The sequence below is a fragment of the Staurois parvus genome, unplaced genomic scaffold, assembly GCF_062004578.1.
Source record: "Staurois parvus isolate SC_StPar_1 unplaced genomic scaffold, SC_StPar_1.0 ptg000394l, whole genome shotgun sequence".
NCBI lineage: Eukaryota > Metazoa > Chordata > Amphibia > Anura > Ranidae > Staurois > Staurois parvus.
In genome coordinates, this window is record NW_028318190.1 from 4,318,720 (window position 1) to 4,331,641 (window position 12,922).

Sequence of the window (12,922 nt, forward strand, 5' to 3'; positions counted from 1 at the left end):
AAAGAGAAAATATCCAGTGAGTGGCAGTTGTGTGGACGAATATTCCTTGTTGATGTCAGAGGATAATGGGCAGACTGAGACTGGTTTGAGATGATAGAAAGTCAATAACTCAAATAACCATTCAGTACAACCATGGTATGCAGAATAACATCTCTAAATGCACAACACTTCGAACCTTGAAGCAGAGGGGACACAGCAGAAAAAGACCACACCGGGTGCCACTCCTGTCAGGTAAGTATAGGAAACGGAGGCTATAATTCGCAAAGGCTCATCAAAATTGGAAAATAGAAGATTGGAAAAAGATTGCCTGGTCTGATGAGTCTTGAATTCAGCTGCGACATTCAGATGATAGGGTGAGAATTTGGAGCAAACAACATGAAAGCATGGATCCATCCTGCATTGCATCAATGGTTCAGGCTGGTGGTGTAATGGTGTGAGGGATACTTTCTTGGCACACTTTGGGCCCCTTTGTACCAATTGAGCATCATTTAAATGCCATGGCTTACCTGAGTATTGTTGCTGACCATGTCCATCCCTTTATGTCTACAGTTTACCCATCTTCTGATGGCTTCTTCCAGCAGGATAATGCACCTAGTCATAAAGCTCAAATCATTTCAAACTGTTTTCTCGAACATGACAATGAGTTTTCTGTACTGCAGTAAGTAGTATATTTTGATTTTGTGCTGCCCTAGGCAAGACTAAAATCGGGCACCCCCCCATCTAAATTTGTCCCTCCACTTGCTGTTTAAGATCCACCTCTTCAGGAGAGGAGCATGATGGAGGGCAGTGTGACATGGGGGGGGGGGGGGGGTGAGTCGTGGGACAGGAAGGAGGCAGCATGACGGGGGATATCAGGACAGGAGTAGGCAATCAGGACGGGTGTGGGGGGGGGGGGGGGGTAACAAGAAATAAAGGAGATAGCGTGACGGGGAGGGCAGCATGATGTTGGGGGGGGCAGAGGGACAGGTGGGGGGCAGCATGACGGGGGCATCGGACAGGAACGGGGCAGCAGGACAGGAGCAGCGCAGAAGGACAGGTGGGGGGCAGCGTGATGGGGGGCATGGAACAGGAGCGCAGAGGGACAGGTGGGGGGTAGTGGGACAATGTGGGGGACAAAAGGGGGGGAAGTGGAAAAAGTGTGGGACGGTGACGGATGGGGGGACAATGGGACAGGGGAGAGAAGTGGGACAGGTGGGGGGCAGTGGGGCAGGAAGGGGGCAACATGCCGGGGGATATCAGGACAGGTGTAGACATCGGGACAGGTGGGGGGGCTAGCAGGACAAAAGGGAGTCAGCATGATGGGGGGAGGCAGAGGGAAAGGTGGGGGGCACGGTACAGGATCGGGGCAGCGGGACAGTAGGAGGAGCACAGAGGGGACAGGTGAGGAGCAATGGGACAGGAGGAGCTGAGAGGGACAGGTGGGGGGCAGCGTGATGGGCGGCATGGGACAGGAGGAGCGCAGAGGGACAGGTTAGGGGGTAGTGGAACAGTAGGAGTGCAGAGGGACAGGTGGGGGGCAGCACGATTGGGGCAGCGGGACAGGAGGAGCGCAGGACAGGTGAGGGGCAGTGGGACAGATGGGAGGTAGTGGGACAATATGGGGGACAGGAAGGGGGAAGTGAGCCAGTGTGACGGAGGAGGGGCAATGGTACAGGGGAGGGAAGTGGGACGGGGGGGCAGTGTGTCGGGGGGACAGTGAGACAGGAGTGAGAAATCACCAGTCCTCCAAGCTTTTACCTGTTCAGCAGCAGCTCCTCCAGATGGTGTCAGGATCGCTCAAGGAGGGGCGTTGGTGGAATTAGAGATTCACATCATGGATGTGCAGCCGACAAATCTGCAGGAACTCTGTGATGCTATCATGTCAGTATGGACCAAAATCTCTGAGGAATGTTTCCAACAGCTTGTTGAATCTATGCCACCAAGGATTAAGGCAGTTCTGAAGGCACAAAGGGGTCCACTGCTATGTCAGTCATATAGTGACACTGTACATCTCTGGTCACAGTATGTAAAATGAAACATTGTGAAAAAATTGTATTTAACCACTTGCCTCCCCATCACATTACATTTACTGCTCATATATGTACGTGATTGAGCCTGCTGCGTGCCCCTCCTGTGACCACTGTGTCCGGTGATCACAATTACCGGTAACCTAGTATCATGCATTCACATGATAACAATGTAAATAATCTGTCATTAATGGCTTTCCATTCATGAACAGCTTGCGTACTGTTGTGATCTGTGATTGGCGCACTGCAATCACATGGTACCTGGCTACCTGTACCATGTGCTTATCTTTGCCAATCACAGATCACAATCAGAAGCAAGCTGTTAATGAATAGGAAACCCATTCATGACAGCTAAAGCCATTGCTTATACAGTGATCATCACTGTATAAGCAATGACAGTGTTAAAAAAAAAAAATCCTGATCACCTATGGTGACACTGAGCAACTCTGATGACAGGATGTTGGAATAAAAAAAGGTTAAAAAAATATTTTGTTATAAATTATTTATTTTTTTCTTTTTTTGTACATACACCATCACATTAGTCATATGATGGCGCTGTAATGCAGTGGTGAAAATATGTAAAAAAAAAAAAAAAAAATTTGTGAAAAAAAAAATTTAATTTAATTTCTTAACTGTTCTAAAAAATGTGGCAAAAAAATTACTTCAGAAAACTCACCATGTCTCTTACTAAATACCTTCGACTACTATCCAAAAAGGAGTCATTTGAGTGACAATTGTACTGTCCTGGCATTTAAGGGCCTCGAGAAATGAGATGGGCCATCAGTACATCAGGACTGATCAGTTTTCAAATATATATAAACATAAAGTGCAACGCATGAAACAATGATAGTGAATATGTAATGTATCAAAAAAATTACAATGGACACATCAGTGCAATCAATCCAATATCATATGTAAAGTCCTTCCAATAGCATTATCACATTTCCTTCACACTGATTGATAATCACAAAAAAAAAAAAAAAGTGTCCGGTCCACACAATGCTCTGGGGTCCACCACCACTCTGCACTCACCAGAGGGCTACTTGTTAGCCAATGTAACAGACGATCTATGCAATCCACTCTCCAACATTCTCTGGTCAGGTTACCTCCTAGGGGAAAAGCTCACCACACGGAGCCCAAAGAGATGGTGTACATAGTGTGGTATTTATTTAAAATAGATGTAAAAACATTCCACGTGGAAATAGCTTGTAAGCATTAAACATGCAGCATACCAAAATGGCACGGAGTCGGCAGCATGACGTCAGCACATAGGCTCCAACCAGCGCGTTTCATGCACACGCACGTCCTCGGGTACGCCCATTGCCAACGTCAAGAGAAGACACCATGTTTTCTCATGACCATAAAACCCTGCTGCCCGTGCCATGTGATCATTGCGACCAATCACAGCAGATCACATGACACTTTTACACAATGAATGGCAGTGTTTCATGCCATTCAAAGTGTATGGTTGTGATGAGCACTGTGATTGGTCACAGTCATCACATGGTACAGACAGTCAATCACAGCCTATCTGTACCATGTGATTAGCTGTGGCCAGTCACAGCTAATCATAATCGTAAATACTAAATGAATAGTTTTCATTCAGAAAAAATGGTTGTTTATAACTGTAAAATTCAGTTATAAGCAATCATGGTGTGTAAAAAAAATCCTGATCACTTCCTCAGAGTAGTACAGTGTTACTGTGGTAACACTTTATTGCTCTGGTCATGGTATGTAAAAAAAAAAGTAATAAAGAAAAAAATATTAAAAACATTACATTTTTTTTTTTTTTTTACATACTGTCACCAGTGAGTGTTCCTGATCACTGTCATATCAGCATATGAGGATGCTGTACTGCACTGGTGAAAGTATGTAAGAAAAATAAAAAAAAGTGAAAAAAACATTTTTTAATAATGTTTTCATTTTCCAAAAAATTGTAACAAAAAATTACAGCTTCAAAAAACTCACCATGCCTCTTACTAAATGCCTCCTTTCCTTTTCATTGGAGAAGCATGGATTGTTCTGCATTTTTTGTGGATAAGCACGCATGCCACTATATGTATTATTAATTATAGTGGAATCACATTCACGCTCAGGAGGGAGTTTTGTGGACTCTTATTTAATACATAACGACGAAGCACTTTTCTCTGTTCTCTATAAGTGATTGGTTGAATGTATTAAGGATTAGCTTTGTGTTGCACTGCACTTTTGATTTAGATTTTGGTTTCAGCTAGGTGTGGGAATGCACGTCAGTGTTTTTAGCGGCAACAATAACCATTTACATAATATTTGTATAGTACACTTTTTTTAGGTAGCCCAGTGATTTCTTTTTCTTTTTTGTAAATCTCCTCCTGTGCTTTTACGAGCCCATTTCACAAAGGTCAGTGGAAGATACCTAGGCAGTTCGGCCTCAAAAGACTAGCTGTGCAATGCTGCCATCTGGCCTTCTGGACATCCAGACATCCAGTTGGTAGAACCTTGGGAAGTTATTAATAATCTTCTGTAGACGCAGCTTTCAGCTGCTAGGTTTTTGCAGCAACACTCTGATGCTGGGTCCTTTCTGGGTGTTGGCCTTGTTGGCACAGTTCTGTTTGCCTAACTGTTGCCCACCCTTCTCATTCATTACCCACTTGCCTTCCACCCGCCCACGTTTTACTGCAGGTGGGCAACTCGTACAGGGACAATCATGTGCCTGCACGTCGGCAGTGTCTTTTGGGTTCAGGGCACACGCATACCACCCCTGTTCATGAAGGGGGTAAAATCTTTCGGAGCTCAAGTGGTTACTTGGGAACAGTTCTGGGTCTATGAATACTTTGCCTGTATGATTAAGTTAAGATGAATTTTGAATTACATATAAATTCCATATCTTGGAGTATAGTACAGGACACCCTCCCATCCATTCCTTGGTTACTCTGCATTGCTTGCTACAAAACTGAGAACTCGTGTAGTGGGGTAGGGTTTCTGGGGAGGTTCCTATAACCCAGGGTTTTAAATAATTGGCCTGTGTCCTGTACTGTACTGCAAGCAATACAGGTAAATCACAATTCCTTTTTTCCTTTCATTCCTTGATGTTAATGTAATGAGCGCTCACATGTTTGGTCTTCAGATATCCCTGTGACAGCAGAATCTCCTCCTCTGAGGAATGGCCACATGAGCCAGAGGACAGCAGAGCCACAAGAAAAAGACAAGAGTCTAAAGCGGAGCAGTCGGCAAGGTAAGGTTGTTAGTGCAGTGACTATATATGTTGCCCGCACACCACCCCCCCACTGACTTCTCCATCACGTCCAACAATTCCACCATCAGGCCCACCCTGCAGGCCAGAGTACTTGGTGTCATTCTTGACTCCAATCTATCCTTCCAGCCCCAAGTCCAATCACTAACAAGCTCATGCAGGCTCAACCTCCGCAACATCGCCAAAATCCGTACGTTCCTAACCCCAGAAACCACTAAGCAGCTCATCCACTCCCTCATCATATCACGACTCGATTACTGCAACTCCCTCCTCACTGGCCTGCCTCCCACTTCAGTCTATCCTGAATTCTGCGGCCAGACTCATCCACCTTACCAACCGCTCCGTTTCCGCCACCCCCTCTATGCCAATCCCTCCACTGGCTTCCAATTGCCCAACGGATCAAATTCAAAATCCTAACACTGACATACAAAGATGTCCATCATACTGCCCCAAACTACATCACCGACCTAATATCCAAGTACCACCCAAAACGCACTCTCCGCTCCTCACAAGACCTCCTTCTCTCTAGTTCCCTGGTCTCCTCCTCCTATGCCCACCTCCAGGACTTCTCCAGGGCGTCACCCATTCTCTGGAACTCCCTACCCCAATCCATCAGACTATCACCTACTCTCCTCTCCTTTAGGTGCACCCTGAAAATCCACCTCTTCAGGGAAGCCTACCCCACCCCCTGCTAATTGCTGACCTCCTCCACTCTTCCTACCACTCCATCCCCCACAGCTATTTCCTCCTGTACCACCATCCCCTCCCTCCTAGATTGTAAGCTTGAAAGAGCAGGGCCCTCAATCCCCTCATGTTTTGCATTGTATTGGTATTGTTCTGTCACATGTTCTGTCCCCCTTTTGTAATGTACAGCGCTGAGCGAACTATCGGCGCTTTATAAATACTGTATAATAATAATAATGAGGAAAGGTGCAGATCAGGATCTACTGATTTCACAGAATCAAATAAGCAGGGTCCTCGAACCCCTAGTGTATCACATTGTATTGTTATTGTACTGTCGCATTTACTGTCCCCCATTGTAATGTACAGCGCTGAGCGCACTGTTGGCGCTTTATAAATACTGTATAATAATAATAATAATGTTGGAGTAAAAGGTTTTGTTTTGTGGAAGTTTCTGTTTTGTACACACAGGATTTGCTTTTTTCCCTTGTTAGATTCCGTGGGATCCCGTCCCAATTCACAGGTGGAACCTGCACAACAAAACTTGCGAGAGCCCTCCAAACAACCTCTGCTTCCTCCTAAAAGACCGCTGTCCACCTCTGTCTCTACTGGTCATAATCAGAATGAGGGGCAAAAAGTAGAGCAGAACCCCACTGTAACACGATTGCCGAGCTCAGCCCCCAACCCTGCACCTAGGACACTACACCCAGCACCTAAACAACCTCCAGTACCACCTCCTAAGCCACAGAACAGAAACAGCAACCCATTAATGGGTAAGGAATATTGAGTAACCCTGTTTCCTTTTTATTACTCTTTTGTTCTTATGAAAGACAGACATCCATGCAAAGATATCAACTCATATGACATTGGATAACATTTAAAAATATACGCCTTTTTATTTATGAGCCTATAACTGTTGTACTGCTGACATTTATATATTTGGAGAACATTTCAATTGTTCCACATTTAAATGTTTTATATTCTTTTTATGGTTTTATACAGTATACATAAAGTTTTTATAGTGATTAGCAAAGTGTGCCCATTCCTGTATCTTTCTGGTGTTGCCTGCAGTGTTTGTGCATTGTTTTGAGGTCATTCTCTATGCTATGTGCATGCTTTGTATATTCTGTGTACTGTATATATCCTGTATATTGAACAATGTGTATACTTTATATACATTGTTTGATGTTCTGTGTTATGAATGCTGTGTATTTTCTACCTTTAATATACTGTGTGCTGTTGTCTGGTGTGCACATATTGTTGTGTGTCCTGTTCTCTGAATGGCAAGTATGTTTTGTTTCAGTATGTTCTGTTCTGTTTATGCTGTGAATGTTCTGCCTACACTCTGGATGTGCTGTGTGCGCTGTAAATGGGCTCACCCACTCCATTTTCTGAGAATTTAGTCACTCAAGAGTCTGTGGACTCTGAGAGGTTCACTAGATGTTTCAGCATTGCAATTACTAAACAACATAAAGGGGTTATTTGTTAAAAAAAACTTCAAACGAGTGTTAATCAATTTACTTATAAACAATGGGTTTTGCCTTGAAAGCATGCAGTTTCATGTATTGGGATGATTTTTGACTGACATTTTTCAATTTTACACCCTTCATTTTTGTAGCAGAGCTGTGCCAGGCATTGGCAGGAAATACACTAACGCCAGTTGGCTCCCGTCCCTCTCCTCCACTGCCTGCAAAACGAGGCCCTCCCCCTGCTACAGATGTCATCAGCAACAGAGAAAAGACTACGTCCATATTGATCCCACCACCACCTGCAAATGAACCTACTGTTCCTTCTTTGCCATCACCAACACTTCCCCCACAATCACTTGCTTTACATCCATCACCACCTGAAGATCCATTGCCAGTGGAGGTTCATCCCCCAAGAAAGGAGGAGGAAAAAGAAGAAACATCACTTACTGTGCCATTGCTTCCTCTTCATATACGCATTCAGCAGGCTCTCAACAGTCCTCAGCCTTTGCCTGTCATAGATAATGCCCAGAGGGCACACTCTCTTCTGTTTTTTCCAAATGACTTGGGACAAGGTGAAGAGAAAACAAGAGTGAGATCTCTACCTATCACTATAGAGCTTCTCAAAGTGTGAGTATAATTAACCACCTACAGGGGTTGAACAAAAGATGGAAACACTACATAATTTGTAGGTGTGAAAACGATGACATGTTTCACGTTAAAAGCGGAAGTGACGTAATATTCTTTTGTTTCTGCTGTGTGATGAGACACCTAGGTAACAGATGGGAAGCCTGTGTGCACTGCTAGTAATATGGAGTCATGTCAGCTTCAAAGAGGGCAAACTGTCGGTGCCCTCTTAGCTGGTGCCTCTGTTACTAAACTTGCCAATTGATTCGCCATGTCGCGAGGTACAGTATCAAAGGTTATGATGGCATAGCTAGATTCTGGGAAAATGTCATCTGATAACATAAGTGCAGTCGCGAAACAAAAGGACGTTTTGCAGGATTGTGATCAAGAATAAGAATAACTGCTGCAAAAGTGACTGCAGAGCTCAATCTCTGTCCCCTTGCAGCAGTTGTTTTCTTATTCTGGGGCACAATCCTACGCAATGTCCTTCTGTCTTTTTCGGTCAATTGACCTTGTTGAGCACACTTATGCATATCGGACGACATTTTCCTGGAAACTGTATATGCTGTCATAACCTTCGAAACTGTACCTCGTGACATGGCAAATAAATTGGCAGCTTCAGTCAAAAAGGCACCAGTTAGGCGGGCACCAACAATTTGCCCTCTTTGAAGCTCGGTAAGCTCTGTCAAGACTGTGTTAGTAGCAGGGCACGCAGTTAATGACGAATTGAGGCTTCCCACCTGTTAGCTAGGTTTCTCATCACAAAGTGGAAGCAAAAGAATGTTACATCACTTCTGCTTTCAACACAAGGCATGTCATCACTTTCACACCTGCAAATCATGAAGTGTTTACATTTTTGTCTAACCGCTATATTTTTACATTTATTTTGTCTTTTGCCCCGCATTTGTATTATTATTATTAATATATATTGTTTTTATAATTTTCAAGGCCTGATGATGATGATGATGAGGAGGAGATGAGCCTTGAAGAAGATTTGCCACCAGAAGTCTTGAATCCCCATGCCTCCAGGGTATATATTGGCGATGTGCCTTCAGTTACTGTAATACCAAGCTACATACCTCAGTCAGTCCAGGAGGAGGAGGAGGAAGAAGAGGAAGACGCCGGCATTAGTGATAGTGATTCAGAAGGGCCTATACTGTACAAAGAAGAAGAGGAGGAGGAGGAAGATGATGAAGAACAAACAAGTAAGTGGGTGAATGCTGCTTTTGAATGTAAGTTTGAATCCCTGCTAGAGGCTGCTTCATGTGCAGTATTCCTTTATCTGCATATATTTTAATTCTGCATATATTTTAATTCTTTGCAGCTAGCAGCCATGTTGATCGCTGCCATCTGTCCTGTGAAAAAATAAATAACAGATTGTCAATTTGATACAAGATAAGTCCATGAGATCCATTCATGCTAGCTTTAAAAGTTTGTGTATGGTAATATGTGTTTTAGACACATGGGTTTTGCATGTTCTTGGGATACTCCCATTCATTTCTAATGGGCTCCCAATGTGCAGTCTGGCAGGAAACACACCTGGCTTTCAATGCAAATATTAAGACACATGTGCTGTGTTGCTGTTCGTTGGTGAAGAACTTTTGTGGACCCATGGGATCTTAATTGGCACTAAAAATAAGTGCTATTTAGTAGTGCAATTGGGACAGTGCCATGTGTGAACTAGAAGCCCTTCTCCAGTGAAAGCTTTTAACTCATTTTCAATAGAGGAATAGTCATAACCTATGTATGTTTTTAATTATGGTCTATTGTCTCCATTAAGGAGATTTCCTTTTACTTAATCCACACTTATCTGACCACTTATAAAGTCAATGAAAATCTTGTCAGTAGGTCCTACTGCCATAAGTTCTATCCCTTCTTTTCTGTTAAAGTTCTTCTTTGTTCCTGATGCAAGAAACTTCCCTAATTTCCTGTCTCAATGGCCACGCAGAAACTCCCCTCCCACACAGCAGAGGAAATTTCCTGAATAGGGACACAGTCATAAAAATCTGGCAGTGATTCTAAAATTGGGTATACATGTATACCATAGAATATTTCCACCCAACCTGCAGACTGACCAAAAATAATTTAACAGATTCCTCATCCAAGCTATACAGTGCAGATGGAGGAATCTCCTGCTGCAGCTATTGTATTCTTACAACCACAGCCCAAGCCTGTCAGAATACCCAAATAGTGGCTGCATCATCAATCAAAGGATGTTGGGTGGGAGGTGGCTGACAGGGCCATCCACATAGCAAATTTAGTCTGGTTCCTCAGGAACAAGTTGAAATTGGCATAGTGTGCACCCAGTTTAAGACGGTGCTTTGGATAGCAATAAGCTGTAAAACAAACTTGTTCTTTACCCATGCAGAGCACAGCAACAATTTCACTTTAATGGCCTCGGCAGGAGCTTACATATGCCTTCCTTTCACTCCCCTTACTGCTCAATTTGTCCTCCAATGGTGAAGAAATCTGTTTGGTGCTTCCAAGTATTAAAAGTTTGTAAAGCCCTAGTAGCAACACACCTGCTTTTTGAATAATAGAAAAAACCTTCTGCGCCACTATAGTTATAGATAGGACTATTGAAAAAAGCTGCAAACACCTAGACCTAGACACCACTAGCACAAGGAAACAAAACAAATAAAATGGTGTTGCACTAATATCAATAGTACTAAGGACACAATAATTCGAAGAGTGGGTAGACAGAAAAAAATAATCCCAAAACAGAGGTGATAAGTATAAAAGCCTGAATCCAGACCTAATTAGGTGCAATATGAACTGTGACAAAGACAACGTGAGTAATAATCAACAATTGAACATAAATAATACATAAAAGTGTAAAGGCCTGAACCCAGACCAAACTAAGTGCAATATAGATTGTGATGAAATACAATGTGAACAATAGTCACCAAGTGAACATAAATAATGTATTCAACATAATAGGACTAACACATCCTAAATAAAAGTGCAGAAAAAGACACTGTGCAAAGAAAACTGTGCCAAAATCAAATGGCAAAAAATATGTGCAAAACTAATTATACAAGGTGCATGAAACTATAAATGCATGATAAATAATACATAAAAATGTAAAGGCCTGAAACCCAACCAAACTAAGTGCAATATGGATGTTGATTGAAAAAATGTGCACAATAATCAACCAGTGAACATAAATGATGTATTCAACATAATAGGACTAACACGTCCTAAATAAAAGGGCACAAAAAGCAACGTGCAAAGAAAACTGGGACAATCAAAAAGCAAAAAAATATGTGCAAAACTAATCATACAAGGTGCATGAAACTAAAAATACACCTCATAATCAGGATTGATGCCAGTGAAAAACGCACAGTGGAAATAAACGTGCGTCAATAAACACAAAAAATAATTAAAGCAGCGTGACATATAACAAATAATAATGAGTGACCATCAAAATAAACATAAGTGATCATCAAATCGGCATAAAGTCCATGTAAATAGACCGCCAACTCCAAACGAACAAAGAAACTGGGTGAAATGAATGATAAATCTGTCACCGGCAAAAATGCCTCCTCACCTCTATGCCAAGACGCCAAGGGCCCACACAGCTGTTTATTTTGATTATTTATGTCACGTTTCTTTAAGTATTTTTTGTGCTTATTGACACACGTTTATTTCCACTGTGCGTTTTTTACTGGCAAACATATATGCATATATTTGCACATATATATTTTTTGCTTTTTGATTGTCAGTTTTCTTTGCACGACGCTTTTTGTGCCCTTTTATTTAGGATGTGCTAGTCCTATTATGTTGAATACATCATTTATGTTCACTGCTTGATTATTGTGCACGTTGTTTTCATCACTATCCATATTGCACTCTGGTTTCAGGCCTTTACATTTTTATGTATTTATCATGCATTTATAGTTTCATGCACCTTGTATGATTAGTTGTGCACATATTTTTTGCCATTTTATTTTGGCACAGTTTTCTTTGCACAGTGTTTTTTTTTTCTGCACTTTTATTTAGGACGTGTTAGTCCTATTATGTTGAATACATTATTTATGTTCACTTGGTGACTATTGTTCACGTTGCATTTCATCACACCTGCTTTTTGATTGACAACTGTCACATGAGGCAAAAAGAGTCTTCAGTCCTATGTAATTTCCAAGTCAAAAAGGTGTGAAACAGGGAGAGCCCTCTTCAATGGTCTTCCTAATTTATAAATTTCGGCCGCTGAAGCTAGTGTTCAGATTTTATTTGGATGCTGTGAGAGTGGAATAACCCACTGGTCTTTTAATTCTCTCAGAGTTCTGGCACGTAGATCTCTGCGTCTAAGTTCCCAGGGCTGTCCACCTGACAATGCCGTTGTGAAATTATTTCTTGTTACCAGTTGATTCTCTGCAAGAATACAGCAGGCATGAAAACCCTTTCTTGGCTTATGCAGGGATAAGACAGGAAAGCAAGATGTGGCTAATTATCCAGATCGTAGCATCCATCAGGTAGGACAGGTAAAGGAGTATTTCTGGAGACTCCCTGCTGCTAAACATTGCTAAGGCACATTAAAGCAGTATGAAACCCAACAGCAAACAATATATTGCAGCTTTCCAATTCTTAGCTGTGATGGCTTTATTAGGTTTTTTTAGGCTTTCTTGCTTCTATTTTCATTTGGTGATCCAGCCAATAATTTTGTTTTTCAAAAGAACAAGATCTGTTGCGGTTAGAGGGTTGAGAGAAATCATTTACCACTGACAAGGGTGCTTTCATTGATCTGCTTTTATTTATTCATGTAAAACCTTTATCCCAAAAGTAAAAAAAAGTTTACTGTAACGGATTATATAGTGTGAGCTGGAGTTTGGCTTCATTTTTTAAGTGTATTTAAATCTACTAGTACATCTAGCACTCCTCTCCTCTGTAAGCTGACAAGGCTGCTGTCT

General features: G+C 42.2%; 1 protein-coding gene across 5 annotated transcripts in view; it reads left to right on the top strand.

The window, feature by feature from the left end:
* PHACTR4 (phosphatase and actin regulator 4) overlaps positions 1 to 12,922 on the top strand; it is a 134,883-nt gene that overhangs the window by 99,564 nt on the left and 22,397 nt on the right. For all 5 annotated transcript variants that reach the window (XM_089686260.1, XM_089686259.1, XM_089686262.1 and 2 more), the window contains 4 exons: positions 5,113 to 5,220; positions 6,414 to 6,692; positions 7,538 to 8,015; positions 8,961 to 9,217. In XM_089686260.1, the coding sequence (XP_089542386.1) occupies positions 5,113 to 5,220; positions 6,414 to 6,692; positions 7,538 to 8,015; positions 8,961 to 9,217 (1,122 nt within the window). The remainder of the gene's footprint in view (positions 1 to 5,112; positions 5,221 to 6,413; positions 6,693 to 7,537; positions 8,016 to 8,960; positions 9,218 to 12,922) is intronic.